The 15,951-nt window shown below is 37.9% G+C and overlaps 1 protein-coding gene across 1 annotated transcript in view; it reads right to left on the bottom strand.

Moving 5' to 3' along the window:
- Positions 1 to 6,008: 6,008 nt before the first annotated feature.
- The window catches only part of TNFAIP6 (TNF alpha induced protein 6), a 30,265-nt gene continuing 20,322 nt past the window's right edge, over positions 6,009 to 15,951 (bottom strand). The window contains exons 3-6 of the mRNA XM_072418149.1: positions 15,637 to 15,798; positions 12,166 to 12,394; positions 10,963 to 11,003; positions 6,009 to 7,675 (exon numbers count right to left, since the gene is read on the bottom strand). Coding sequence (XP_072274250.1) covers positions 7,530 to 7,675; positions 10,963 to 11,003; positions 12,166 to 12,394; positions 15,637 to 15,798 — 578 coding nt within the window. The 3' untranslated portion in view covers positions 6,009 to 7,529. The remainder of the gene's footprint in view (positions 7,676 to 10,962; positions 11,004 to 12,165; positions 12,395 to 15,636; positions 15,799 to 15,951) is intronic.

The following is a 15,951-nucleotide window of genomic DNA, read 5'->3' as shown; positions in this document are numbered from 1 at the left end:
CCCCAAAAATAAAAACAAATTAATAAAATAAGCTAGCCACCTTTTTATATAATGTTAAAAATGCATAAGTGACCCTGTCTTTATACAAAACTAACTAAAAGCAGGCATATCTGATATAAAAGGCACATTTTCCACTGCCTTTGCTGCTAAACACTGCTCAGATCATGAGAAATGAGCTTCTGGGATTGTCCCCTGTTGCCCTCCTGATGACCTGCTCGCCACTTCTGAATTTCTGGAATCATCTCTCCAATCATCTGCTGACTTCAGCATAAATATCTTAGGATCAAGGTGGGAATCAATCAGAATATAACCGGGTATTAAGGCTTTAAAGTAAAGATAACAGAGACTGCTAATCCAGGGAACATCCGATTGCCTCATGGAATCAGAAAGGATTTTTTCCCCTGTTGGAGCTAGTTGTAACAAGGTTTTTTTTTTTTGCCTTTCTCTGGACCAACTATGTCTTATAGGGTTTTAGTTCTGGGATATAGTTATTTCCCTAGTGGTTGAACTTGATGTCTTTTTTCAACCTGACTAACTATGTAACTTTGTAACTATTTCTATGTAATAATTCATCCTACCTGGTTCATTGCTCCAGGTATCTGTCAAAATAGCTGAACTGTATATGTACATCTGAGCTTTTGTTGTCAGAATATACGACAATCCTGGCTTTCCCTGAGCCTACTGAAAATGAGCGATTTATTCCTTTCCAAGCTTTCCAAGAACGAAGAGTATACACTTTCTTAGGATGAAGGTGGTGTTTGGCCGCTATTTTGTTCTTCAGGTATTCCTGGGAGGAAACCGACACAAACATGGAGAGGATATGCAACTCCATGCAGATAGTTCCCTGACTGAGATTTGAACCTCCATGGAATTTGCAGGTCTAGCACTTAAATTCTCACCTGTGCGTAGGGATTTATTGATCTTTAGTCTAGCCTATGCACTTAGTGCACAAACAAGAAGGATGTCACCCCCCTTCATGTAAGATCCTGGGGAATGTCATCCACTACACTATGGAAACAAGTTTCTCTTATTTTTTTACTTTTCAGATTATTTTAAGCAAGGGCATTTCAGCAGAGGAAGGGCTTTTTATTATTCCAATTATTTTTTTTTTAATACATAAAGGGTTCCATTTATGAAACGGTGAATAGGACATTCCCTCAAACATTCCCTGGTGGGAATCAATACTGCCATTAAAACACACTGACCTGAAAGATTCCCACAGGGGAATATCAGATTACCTGTTTTAAAAATAGTCCAAAAGTTAAAAAGAGTCCAAAGAGTATAAAATACCTTAAAGGGGTTAGTGGAACAGAAAAGTCAGATTGGTTAGAAAATAAATTCAGAATTCAGTCAGCACAGCATTGAGGTAGTCTCAAATCTGTCTGTTCAACTCTAATTGCACTAAGAAAGCAGGCATTTTTTGCCACAATAGGTAAAAAATGCCTGTGTATAACTGAAACAAACTGTTATTATTTCACTTGGTTGACAGTTACACTGCTCTCAAGCACTTTCCCAGATGCCTTTTACCAAAAGCACTCCCCCCAACTACTTTTCCCCCAAATGATCATCACCAAACACTGTCTCCCTTTGAATAATCTACACTGCCATTGGATGATCCCAAATGCAGACTTTTTTGACCACACAGAATATTCAAACTTGGAATTTGAACTCAGAGAGTGAAAGCTTCAATTCAGAGTTCCAATCTGGGGCTACAAAAACTGAAATCTGAGCCTATGCATTTAAATTTATAGAACTAATGTTTCACTTTTAAAAATTCACGCTCAGGTAGGTCAATCTTGGAGAAAGGGACAGATGACATTCCTTCTGTTCCATGTTGCAATATCTAAAGCTAGCAAAGTACTTTCTTGTAATAAAAGAGGAATAGACTGCAGAGATGGAGACATTATCCTGCCCCTGTACAAAGCATTGGTATGTTCACTACTGAAAGTGTATCCTTTCTAGCCTTGGAGAGCTTTAATAAATCAGGCCTAATGAATGAACTTCTGCATGCCTATGTGGGATTTAGGTCTTCCCGGCTTGGCCAATAAAGATATCCAAAGAAGAGAAAAAATAAGATGGTGGGGCCCTGTGAGGGAACTGGGACAGGTGGGTATCACGAGATTAGTTTTACTATTTTTTTATTGAAATCACAGCCTCTATTTTATTTACACACTTGAAGAGGTTAATGTAAATCGGACACTTTGGGAATGTTAGATCCTTGATGCTGCCAGCCACTGAGGTGTCATTGTGTTAGTGGCTTGTTATCAATAACCCTAAGTTATCAATAACCCTAAGTAACAGAGGCAACTGCATTTCCGACCAAGTATGCATAGATAATTTTTTTCTATTGAAAACATACGTGGTGATGTGTTGACTACATTTAGACACCTCTATCACAGAAAGTATATATGATTACTGATAAAGTCACTGAGTAACCCACTGTCCTGACACCCTGCAGAAAGTTACCATGATTGGGCATCCTTCAGTACTGAGAGTGACCACCTACCCAACATCTGTGTGCACACAGATATGTGTTCAACAAGGGATCAATCAAGGTTGTACACACCATTGTGTATAAGTCAGTATGCAGTCTCCCTAGATAGAATTACTATATTTCCGATATTACTTTATACTTCCTGCAATATTCAGTTTTGAAATGGTCCACAATGTTAAACACGATGAGGGATATATCACATCTTCTATTTAGTTTTTTCCTTTTGCATTTCAAACATTTCCCCTTATTGTAGAGTAATTTTCAATCTTCAATTGTACAAATTGATTTTTTTTATCATGTGGCCCTGACAGCACCTAGGAACAAATGTTGAGGAGTCCAATGGAGGCTGTAGTGTGGACGAATAGCTCTTCCGTTGCAAAAATGTTTTTGGAGACCAACAAGGTCTTTTACAAATAAAACATGTGAACAGGTAATATTTTTTATATTACACCGCCGCTCAGCACAGGCTATCAGGTCACGGAAGGGAGCTGAGTCCACAATGCTCTACGGCAGTAGCTGCAAGGCCAATAGTTTGGCCAGACGTGAATTGAGTTCAATTACTCTTTTGTTGGTTGGGCCCTTAGCCTGATGCCTTGTGCAAAACTTCAGTAGAGTGGGCTGAAGGGGTCACTGGAGTACCCATCTTGCGGCGACAAACTTCGTCTGACGCCACGAAACCTGTGGGCAGAAGCTGATTCTTCAATGCCGCTAGAATTATGACTGGCACCAACCTCCATAGACGTAATAGCAATGACAGTTGGAGGTGGAGAAAGAGTCAATGTAGGTGGAAGAAGAGACGATGACGTGGTTACACCTCCTTCAAGAGAACGCAAGTACTGCTTCCACTTTGGTTTGTGATTCTTGCGCATGTGGAAAAGCAGGGATGTTGTACCCAAATGTGATCTGGCCTGTCCTCTGCGGATGTGCCTGAGGCACAGGATGAAGATTGCTACGCACCCGTCATCGTCTTTTTGTGTGAAGAAGGACCACACTGGAGAGGTCCCTGCAACCACTCTGCTGCTCCTTTTCTTTGCTTGCCTCTGCTGGGTGCCCTGCGTCTGCTCCAGCTCCATCTCCCCCACGATCACATTATCTCTGACTGTTCCCCTGCTTGTGCCCACCCGTCTGTCTTTTCTTTGGGACTCACATGAGGCAGATTGGCAGCCCCTTCCATCCCAAGTCTGTTGTTGCTGCTGCCTTTCCTCCACGTCTGTTTTAGAACTGCTGCTAGCCCTTACACACACCGGTGGTTCTCAGGTGACATCACGGTCATCATCATCCTCATTTTCATCTAAGTCAACCTCTGCAAATTCAGCTTTGATATTATTTTTTGAAAATCTTCGAGTTGATTGACAGGTGCTTTTGAATTGCACTTGTCCTCCCTGGACAACATGATATGCTGCTACAGCTTGCCCATTACCTGCGTGGCAGGAATATCAGGTCTGATGCAAACAAAAGCCTATTCCATATGCTCCTTACCCAGTCACATTATAGATCTGTAATTCTATGTGAAAAATATGTAAAAAAAACTTATACTAAATGCCATTGTTACAAATATTAACCATGTATTGTTATTAGACTACAAAGCCAAGTCCAACTTATCAACATGTGTATGGAACACTAATGTAATGTGGAAGTCATCACCTTTAATGTGTATATGGGTCACATACCACAATAGAAAGGCTGCAGTGTCAGGCCTGCAGACTTTAAGCAGGGGTATAATACATGTGTTATCTCACTTTTATTAGGTTGAGCTAAATAGAACAATTGTTCATATCAGGTCACTGACTTGTCGATACACTACTTGTTTTGGCCACTAGATGGAGTAATTTACCATCAAAGCATCTTGGGTCAGCAATATAAAATTCACAGCTATTCATGAACCTACATGTACATCTGTTCACTGTGAATTACTCAACATTCACTTATTTGTTTTAGGAAAGTTTAACACAATGTATGAAACTGGCTGTTCGAATGGGTCACATTCTAATGTTGCTTTTGTAAAAAGTACTGACGGGCAGGCTATAATAGAGAAGTTTCTTTTGTTATAGATAATTCTACTTATTTGTCATGTATGCACAATTTTGAGCCTGTCTAATCAAGAGATGAAGTCACCGAACTCAAAAGGAGGTGAGAAGAAGATTTAAGTGCCATCAACAAAAAGGAGTAACATTGGAGGGTATTGCTTTGCTAGGTAAGTCTGCCATAGTGTGCAAATATGCTGTCAATATGGCTGCCCCTGGTCAACTCAAAAGCTGAAGAGCCCAGAATAGCCCAATTTCTGCACCATCAGATCCCTGATCAGCTCCATACCTGCACCTTAAGAGCCCAGATCAGCCCAATTCCTGCACCTTTAGACCTTTGATCAGCCCAGTTATCTGCATCTATATTGTCCAGATCAGTCCAATTTCCACAGCTTTAGAATAAGATTTTTGTACCATCAACAAAAGGGATCAATGACTTTGCAGCATTGGAGGGGATTGCTTTGCTAAGTAATTCTGCCATAATGTGTAAATATGCTGTTCATATGGCCCTTCAGACCCATGGGAGCAGCCCATTAGCTACACCTAAAGAGCCCAGATTAGTTCTTCATCTCCAGACTACTGAATTCCTACACCTTCAGACATCCAATCAGCCATATTCCTACACCTTCAGACCTCCGTTCAGCCTATACTTTGAAACCTCAGATCTGCCCAGTTCCTACAACTTCATAGTTCAGATCAGATTCAAATCAGCTTCAATCAGATTCAAATCAAAATAAACAAATTCCAAGAAGACAGGTTCTTCCATGCACAAGGAATATGTTATTTCTCTTTTTCAATATAACATACTCATCTGCCCATTTGCAGTCTTCTCTATAACCTACATTGAGCTGCACATGCGCGAACCCAGAAAGTGTGGAAGTTATGTCTTTCCAGCCTGACAATTGAAATAGCCAAAGATTCAGAACCCAAAAGAGGAACAGATACCAGTAATAGAATAAGAGGAAGTAAATTTAGTTAAAAAAATGCCAACAGACAAGGACCCTTTTTTTGGGATATAAACTATCCCTTCTACAAAAAAAACCATGCATGCTTGCAGTTTTTTTACTTTTAGGTTTAGTTCTGCTTTTGATTTTAAATAAGGCCCTAATCATGCACCTTTAGCTCCAAAGCAAACAAGATTTTACTGTTTTCTATGGGACCTGGAGTTAGAAATAGACCCAGCATCCCTCCCAGTAGCATGTTGCTTGTAGGATAGGAGCCAAAAATACAATCACTTCAAGTATGTATATCAATCTAATGACACATTCCAGATAGAGATTTATCACAGAGGAGGGGCAGTGCATAATTGTTCTTTACTTTATGAGCACATTTAATCTCTAAATGTTCAATATGAACTGATTAGTTAGTATCGCATGGTGAATCAATATGGTGACACTTCATTGCTTTCTTCCATATTGATAAATACCCTAAATTAAAAAAGGTAACAATGTATTCATGTATAAATAAATACAGACACACAACTTTTTTTGTGCTTATAGTTAATATAAGCAAATAGTTTTATTAAATAGTATTCAAATTTATAACATTAAGTAACAATAAGTACCAATATTAAGACTGACTAGTAGAGATATTACAGAGATGACAGTGAGGTGCATTGTCTTGTTCTTGGTATCTTAGGTCACAGTACAGAGCCATTCCATGGTAATCTAGAAGCAACTTTGACGGTGGCTATAGGCCATGACAAAACAATAAGCCCTATCTGGGTCTCACAATAATATTAATTAAAAGAAAACGAAAGCAGAAGAAATGTTTATGCAACAACAGAATTACATTTAGAATGTCAGTTTTACAGACAGATGATATAAAACATTGTTTGTATTGGGCAGCGATATATCCCTTTACAGTATTTATTCAGCTTTTATAAAGGATCAGTTACATTACTTCACCAAGATGCTACCAAATTCTTCTGTGGAAAGAACATAAAATGGAGTAGGGGGAAATATGGCGGTAAAGGTGCAAATTTTGAGTTTGTTGAGTCATCCAGCCTCCAAGGCTGGAGAGGATACACTTTCATCAGTGATCCAGCAAACCTAAAATTAGATTTCCTAAAAGTAATTTGCTATTTGTTAGGAAATGTTTCAATCCGGGACCAGATCCATTCCAGATTTGCTGGATCACCCAGCTTCACTGACGAAAGTGTATCCTCTCCAGCCTTGGAGAGCTTTAATAAATCAGGCCCTTTCTGGTCTATTAGATGTTTTTATTTATTAATGTTTCCACAGGTCTCTTGCATTGGGAGAACTACAGTATCTATGCTTAGGAGAAAAAAAAAAGTCCTATGAGAACCGTTTTTTGACCTAGAAGGTCCTGGTGCCAACTGCTAGAGATGTTTTATGAAGATGCATATTTCTTGTAATATGAATATAGGAGACATAGTTTTCCAAATCATTCTTAATATGTACTAAGAGGCTTAAAATCTTCCAGAAAGAGCATTTCTAAATTGTTTTTTAATAATACTGTGGTACTCAAAAATTAGAAGAGTATGTGGCCTGCCATGGTTGATACGCTTTCTGAAAATGCTAGTTGTTTGGCTGCTATGAATTTCCTTTGACCTCTGTAGCTTGAATCAATAATCTACAATCAGTGTGCAGGTTAGTATTTGGGACCTCATTAGATGCAGCATTGGGGTCAGCAGTTCCTTAAGCATTTAACTTGGAGGATCAAGATAACAAGCAAACCTTCAACATTTGCAGATCTAGATCAGGAATGAGTATCCCGAGGTTTGTTTTACCCAGCAGCATATGTAATGAGGTGGAGGCACCAGCTTTTCTGTAATTAATCAACATCATAACTGTATTACATGGAAAGAAGTAATTTATCAAAGTCTTTTGGACGTTAAGTGTTTCAGTCATCTCCTATTCAAGTTGGTTGGCACTTTGCCCAGTGCAGTCTACGTTCATCAGAGCGAAGATGGATGAGTAACCGCCTGAACCATTCCGCTTGATTTTTGCATTCACCACAGCTCATGTGTTAATGTTTTTATTCAACACTTAAATGTCAGGGATGGCCTCCAACGTCGTGTTTAGGCTCGATCCAAAATTTGATCCAGGGGATGGTTCCAAAGTCGAGTACTTGATTTTAAATCCCCCTCCGACGATGGAGCTGTCACTCAAGAATTTTAATGTCATAACATTTCCTGAAACCAACACAAAAAGCACAAGTTTAGGAGACATGTGGCTATGAACTTGTAAAATTCAAATCAGTTTGGATTAAATTCTTTCTAAAATAATAGTCAATCATTTTTTCTAGGAGTGGACCACAGCTGGTGCGAAATTCCAGACTGTGTAAAAGGAAAATTGTAACTCAATGTTAGAAAAAATAAACTGTTTTGTTAAACATGGATTTGAAGCAACTTGGCTCATGATAAGTTAGGACACCTCTGATCTGTATATCTGGTATCACAGGTTACCTTCCCTTGTCAGAAAAGACAATGCATTGGTAGTTAAATATCCCAATCAGCCTGATGCATTATGACAACTTGTGTTCCTTCAGCACTATTATTATTTGAATGTAACACAATGCGGTAAACAACACACCTGTGTACAACACTCTAATGCCACGTAAAAAATGGGCTATGTCTGCTTTAGCACAATCTGGCTTAAGGCAAAATAATAAGTTGTGTTAGTACAATTCATTTACAAACGCGATTCTCAGGACTCAATTCACAAAGCTTTAACACAAGGATAAATTGTTTTACTTTAGCCACGTGACTGTAACCTTTTGATCCCATTGGTCTCAACTGAAAATAACTTTCACTTTTTTGAAAATTAGTATTTTTATCCTGGTGAATTGAGCCTACAGTGAGTACTGGGCCTATATCTTACTATAGGGCTCTTGTATAGAAAAGTCTGAAACCTAATCTTGTTAAACTTTATATTGGACTTGTACTTTAAAGCCAAAATTATTTATTATGTTTTGGTTAAGTGAGAAATCTTTGTTGGGTGCCATTTTTCTCTGAATTTCTGCTGAGGATATTTCCTCTCATTTCCTGTCTAGGAGAGAATGAGGAAGGTTTAGATCCTTTGTATTTTTTATATTCTTTTTTATTACAGTTAATAGCTTTTTGTTCCAAAAACAATCATACCTCTAATGCATGAGCCTAAATCCCCCCAATAGTGTCACAAACAGAAATAAAATCTGACTAAAATATATACACTATTCATAAACAAAATATAAAAATGTGTTGAGATGTAAAAACTACATAAATGTTTGTATAGCTGTAAATAAAGTTACCCATCTAACCTCTAGGACCCCTAAAGGGTTATAGTAACTCACCCGCTAGTTCGGTTGCAAAATCTCTTTGGGACAGGCAATTGTGGACATAGCTAACAGTGGGCCCCTGTGCGATAATGACTTAGGGCTACTCTGCCAAGCTGACTTGGGGCCTCTGTGGGGGCAAATTAGAGATGAGGAGGGTACAGGGCCCTCATGCAGAGACACACTTTGCCACTTTGCACCTTCTTATGTCCACCCCTGAGTACAAGTGAGAACAACATTTTTTTTTAGGGGGGGTATAGGATAACTATTCAAAACTATAAATACCCTTTTTGCAGATCAAAGAAATATAAATTCTCATAACATAACATTCCACCTAGAGTGATTTTTTTAGCATCCAACTACTGTAAAATTGGTGTCCCCACATAAAATGTACTCCATTAAAACATCCAACAAGGGGAGCGGAGAACTGCTGCCACATGTGCAGAGAGCTGTAAACTCAGGCACAACAATTTCACAACCAGAGTGAGTCTCTGAGAGCTATGAATAACTGTTGGGTGGATTAACACTCCAGCACACACTGAAAAACAATTACATTAATTTTGGGTGGTCTGAAGCAGAACTCCAGGCAGAAATATAATTAGACACAATGCTAAAAGTGAAATAATAATTTTGTGAGGTCTAGGGCATTAACCAAGAACTCAGAAATATTGCAGAAATATAATGCACAATTAATGCAGCTGAAAAATACAACTAATTCAAGGAAGTTCATCTTGATGTTAGCCTTGTAATGTTTTGCCCTGCAGCAATCCAGCTGGGATAGGTAGGGATAGCTTTAGGGGCCAAACAAGATTTGCTGCATACACATGTGCCAAGAACTCCCGAAGACAGCCTGATCAGTCTGCTGCTGCTTTCTTTCTGTCCAGTCAGCTGGCTGGAGTGATTGTGGATCTGGCTGTTGCTGTATGGCTACAACACAAATATTTCCAAGCAAAACTACAAATCTCTGCAATGTACAACGACTACAATGTATGATTTTCTAATGTGTATTTAGCTGCTGGAGTAGAGCTTTAAATCTTCGAAATAGAACAAAAGATATCTATTATGGAAACAAGGAAGAAACAACTTTTTGTTTGCAACATGTAGCATCTTTGACCCCATACAGCTGGTAACTCCAACATGCCATTATTTTTTGCCGGGTTTAAAGTGGAACTTGACATCAACACCTACAGACGCTATAATACTCTTTCAGAAGGAAGAGTAGTGCTTCATCCAGTTGTGTACAACTGTGGAAACAGTTTTCATGAGGTTAGATGGTCCCCAGAGTTCCAGAGTTTCAAGTGAAGAAGAGTTCACTGAACTGAATAGGTATATTGCACCAACATAAATTGCAGTGTTGTATCTAGATGTCCATATGATCATTAGACATGGAAAATAAATATGGAGAACTGTATCTTCATGACCAAGTTCCCATATAGACATTATTACAGGTAATGATTATGCAGTACTGTATCTAGGTGCCCATACATGTTCTGGCACAGTCATTAGTTATAGGTAATGAAAGATTAAAAATCATGCAGTTAGGTTAATCAGCGTACCCTCGAAGATTGTATTTAGACTAGGTAATGACATATGACATATTAGATTGTGAGCCCCCCTGAGGGAGAGTTATATGATATGACAATGCACTTTGTGCTGCATAATATTTTGATGCTATATAAATACTGGATAATATTAATGTCAAAATTAAGCAATGGCATTGAACTTACTTTGGAGGAAAGCTTGGATTTTTTTGTGTACAGGTTTGGCATTTTCGTTTTGTCAAACAGGTAATTTGCATCAAAATAAGAGCTGCCTTTTGAAAAACATCTGGATATCTGTACAGGTGTCTTTACAGGGCTCTCCAATACGTCCTAGTCTAAGCAAGAGACCCAATCCACTCTATATATATTATATATCTTATTTTACCTTAAAACAGCTAGGATTATAATAAGCAAAAGCAATTTTCTAATCCTTGGATGGGATGTAGTGGGTTGACCTGCTTTGGAAAACACTGCATGCTGCATTGGCTTTAACACCTACCTTTAACAGGTTTACAAGCCCAATATTTGCATTTGGTACGTTTGGAAATAAAGGTATCAAATATTAGTAAAGTAATGTGCCCTCAGAAACTCTGATTACTAAAAAGTATGATATTCTGGTACATACCTGTACTGATGATGCTATCTGGAAGCATGTAACCACAAAACCTGTAGAAATAGGAAAAGCTTGCTGTCATATAGTATTTATAGCTAATCAGACACATATAGGAAAAAAAAAATGCTCAATATATATGTAGTCGTGATAGTTGTAAAACGTTCTACTGTACTGAATAAAATTGTAGACATGGACCATTAAACATTTTGTTTTCTTTACTTTACAGGGTCAGTTCATGCAACGTTTCTCATACCATATCTCCCTAAAACTACTCTCTTTTTAGTTTCTGGCTTTGCAGACCTACTGTGACCATTTTGAGAGAGTCTAACTCTTTCTTTTCTATTTATTCAATATTTTGTAAAAAGAAGAGTTGGGACAGACAAGGGTGTGTGGGTACATCAGAGATGAACAGAGCTGGTTGCTTTGGCTGAAGTCAGGGTTAAGTAAGCCTGTCAGGCTCTGTCTACAATTAAAATATTACATTGCAAGATCCTAATATGCTTCTACTTTATTCCTATGTGCTTATTATACTTTCCAACATGAACTGACCACTTGACTTGTTCATAAAACAATTCTTTGCATTCTAAATGCTCATTTAGCTGAATTGCATTCTAAATGCTAAAATACTAATAACCAGACCGCCGGATCATAATATAATTGAATTATTCCTTTTACAAACACAGAATAGTGTATTTATCACATTGACCTGACTACATGAGTGTGTGATCACTATACAGTGTAATTATACTCTGTACACTGTGTCCCCCAGTTAAAAGAAAAGCATTCTGATTATTCTCTTTTTTGTCTATTTGAAAGAAAGGATCATTCTTCTGTTTGATATCTAATTTCATATTACCAACTAAAAATGGGCCCACGGACATAAAACAGGTCAAGTATAGTTAAATCTAACCCCTCAGGACCTCTAAACAACTTTAACTTGAACCATTAACAAACCTAAAACTGCAAATTTCAAGCTCAGTTTTGTTCATTGCTATTCATTTGTATCTAGGGAGCAACGGGTGCCTAGGGACTGAACACAGCCTAATCTTCACAATATAGTTCTTTTATATCTGTTGAGATTTAGCACAATACAGAACACAGGATAAACCTGATAAACCACTAAGAGGAATTAAAAAAAATGTGTATATGTATATATATATATATATCACCAATGTGGTCTGACAACTTTACATGACAATAGAAAGAATTCTTTACCTTCCTGCTAAACCATGAATATCGTCATAGCTATCGAAGATCTCCAAGTAGTCAGACAAACAGTCCATGTCTTCCTCAATGTCCATGTCTAAAAATTGTAGAAGTATGCGATGGCCAACCTGAAGGCGAATGTGCCAGTAGCAGATCTGTCCATTATCATATTCATTTGGATATCCTGGAGATTTAATTATCCTCTCTGGTTCAGTAAATACTCCTCCACATTCTTTTGCTGAAACGTAGCAAATACATGATAATAAAGGAACCTGTCTTTAGAATACACATAATTTTATCTATTGGTTTATTGATTGTTGCACCATGTCACTCTGATTCCCTATTGTCACTGAGTCACGGAACTCTTCATCCGCATATTTGTTCTGGGACCATGAATAATGAGCGTTTGTAACAGTAGCATAGATCGCCTTCAGATCGCCAAAGTTTTAAAGGTAATAGTAATACAATTTAAATGAATGAAATTTCTTTCAATTTTAAAAGAAAAGCAGTTCATTTAACCTCAGCAATATGTGCAGAAAATGTTACATTTAAAGCAGAACTCAACCAAAAACACTCACACTCACCTTTACTCCCGCAGAGCCCCCAATTTTTATTTTCTGTTCTTGTTTGGGTCCCACCCTGTCCTGAAATCCACATTCGTCCTAGCATGGAGGAAGCACTGGGTGCTACAATCTTCCTCTATCTTCTGTGCATGTGCGAGATTGGCAATTTTTTACGGGAAAAAATCCCCTTATGAGCAAAGCTGAGATTGGGTATGCGCAGAAGGAGCAGCCAGAAGCCTCCTGGGATGTGTGATGTATGAAATAAAAGATTATTTTCAACCCCCCCCCCCGCGAAATCCTTTACTGGCACAATGACAATAGCCATCTGACTAGACTGCTTATGGCTATTCTGGGACAAGCATGCGGGCAGGGTTAGTTAAGGTACTTATATACTCATGTACTCGTATAACATCACTTTTCAGCTTTGATTGGTATCCCAGGAGACTCTGCAGTCGCATTTTGTCTTTATCACTGCAATGGTAAAGACAGAAGGGGAGAGGCTTCACCCTTGCTTTTTTAAAATGGGGGTTAAAACAATAATTACATTTTATCTTACATAGAAGGCATGTCTAACCTTTTAAATAAAATAAAAAAATTGGAGCTTTGGAGAAAAAAGCTAAAAGCAAAACTAATCTTGTTTAAATACATCAACACATGTATTGTTAGTTGAATTCCGGTAAACTGCATGTATTTCATCCAGATATGCAGTTATTCAGTCATCTCTGTACTATGCCTCTACGTGGCAGTTACCTGGCACTTCTGCTCTCTCTGTTTGTACAGGGTGACTGGTCTTGTATCCACCCCTTTCACTATAGGGGACTCGATGACTCCCACCCACAACTCTGATGTCTGCACAGGCTATATGTAGCATAATGGTGATGTCACTACTAAAGTTTGGGTTTGTATAGTCATGTGGTACACACAAAGAGAAGATTATTTAAATCAAGCTGATTTCTTTTACAAGTATACTGCCTATAAAAACTGTGGTCAGGATTACAGGAAAAACCTATGAAATACATTGGTATATGACCCCAGAGAAACTTCATAAAAGGTTTCCTGAGACCTCTGATAGGTTTTTTAGATGTCATACAGCTGTTGGGCCCATGTTACAAATTTGGTGGGATTGTCCACTAATCTGTGCTTTCTGGTAAAAAGTAGTCTGAATGCATGAATAAATTACAGGGAACCCTGTTCCCCTCTCTCCCTATTTATTTGTCTATTGCATGTCCAGGACATTTCCATGATGAGTCTTCCATTTTGCTACTATTTTTGAATATTGCAAGATATTTACTTTATACTGGACACACATGATGATGAGTGTATGGCTTAGTAAAATACAAGAAACATACTTTATGGATAAAGCGAGGACTATTTTTTCCAAAATCACTACATAGGCCGCTTCCTCCCCTTTATCCTCCCATCCCTCCTAATTTGTTACACCCTTACAGCATTATTTCTGTAATAGGTATAGGTGGATTCTAACTGCTTTGCTAAACTTCTTTGGTGGTATCCTGTGTTTGCAATTGTTTACGCTTAGTGTTTGTTCTTCATTACTGTGTTGCAATTTTTACCTCAATTAAACTTTCCTAAATATGAAAAACTGGTGGTTTCACCAATCAAAGCTGGAAAGTGATGTTATAGGAATGCATGAGTACATGAGTACATGAAATAACCCTGCCCGCAGTGCTAGCAGTCTAGTCAGATGGCTGTTGTCATTGTGCCAAGGTAAAGGATTTCCAAAGGGTGGGGGGTGTTGAAAATAATCTTTTATTGCTCATGCAGATTTTCCAACTTTTTGGGTAAGTTTTACATAACCTGTCAAATTCTAAACTCTAAATTGATTCTGTTTGTAAAAAAAGGTGCAAGACAAACCCAAAGAATATGAGAGATATGCCTGCCTATGGCTAATTCTAAGGAGCAGATATAGTTGTAATTTATGCCTAATAACATGTTTTTTTTTCCTGAATAGAGTGCTTTAAAGAGCACCTCTCAATAACACACATTTTAATGTTGTGTACTCAGATTCACTACTTGTGCTTGGCTGAAAATCCCAGCAGGCTCAACACATATGTGGCCAAGTTTTGTAAACTAGCACAAATCCTAATCTCCTTGAAATTGGCGGCATATGCATTCAGCTGGTGGGAATTTCACAGCCTTCCTTAGTGGTCAGAAGGGGCTGACAAGGAATAAAAAAAGCTTCACTTACACAACGTCCTGCATTCTTTAGTAACGGCTTCTCTTTCATTTTCTCAAATGGCATGAGCATTTTTTGGTTCCTACTAAGGTCAGTACTTTCATTTTTAGCCCTAAAGAAGTACCCTAATTCTGTTACCGCCAATCTATATTTATTCCATAGTTTTTATAGAGTTTACATTCATCTTGGTTATAATCCTCATGTACAAGTGTTAAGAAGTTGAATAAATAGTGTTGGCCTCTACAATGCAAAAAAAAAACATTGATCAGGGAATTTGGGAAAAGATATTAATATTATATAATATTAATGTTTAGTCTTTTATGTAACATTTCATAGCCACTAGGGCTTTGTATTTTGTATTCTTCTTGACTGAAAGACTTAAAGAGCTGCAAGGCTAAGGCCCTCTTTTGGGTTTTGCTGACCAATAACACCAGAACACATATGAGATTAAGAAGGTTGTTTTTTTTTACCAATATCAGGCAGGATACGGTATTAAAAAATGGTATGACAAGATCACTAAATGCAATTTATCCTGACTGTTGGCATGGTAAATACTTCTTACTTTTAACCAATGGGACTCCCATATTTAAATGTAAAAGATGCACTGCCTATAGCAATCAGTCATATTCTTTTTTCCTTGTCACACTTGCCTTGGAAACATTAGTTGTTACACAAACAGCCTGAAAAGATGCACTGTGAGATAGTTCTGTAAGACATTCATACCATGTGGATTGTAGCAGTAGGCATCCCATCTTTCACTTTTGTTTAACCGGAAGCCATAATCTATAATGCCTTTTTTTCCAAATCCACAGTTGAAAGTAGGTTTTACTATAGGATAACCAACTCTTCCTTTGTGAAGCCATCCAGCAGCACAAACATGAAACCCTGTGGAGCATGATGAATTAAAAAGATTAGTTACAGTAAAAGGTTTGAAGAATGAGAACAAATTTCTTTAGGTAAAAGTGGTACATGGGTGATATTAATGTTTAAATAGAGAACCCAGACACTGGTTAAAATCCATAAAAATATGTTTAAAAT

This window comes from Pyxicephalus adspersus, chromosome 7, assembly GCF_032062135.1.
Source record: "Pyxicephalus adspersus chromosome 7, UCB_Pads_2.0, whole genome shotgun sequence".
In the NCBI taxonomy this organism is placed as follows: Eukaryota; Metazoa; Chordata; class Amphibia; order Anura; family Pyxicephalidae; genus Pyxicephalus; species Pyxicephalus adspersus.
Note: the sequence above shows the minus strand (reverse complement) of the source record. Positions and strands in the feature narration are given on the sequence as shown.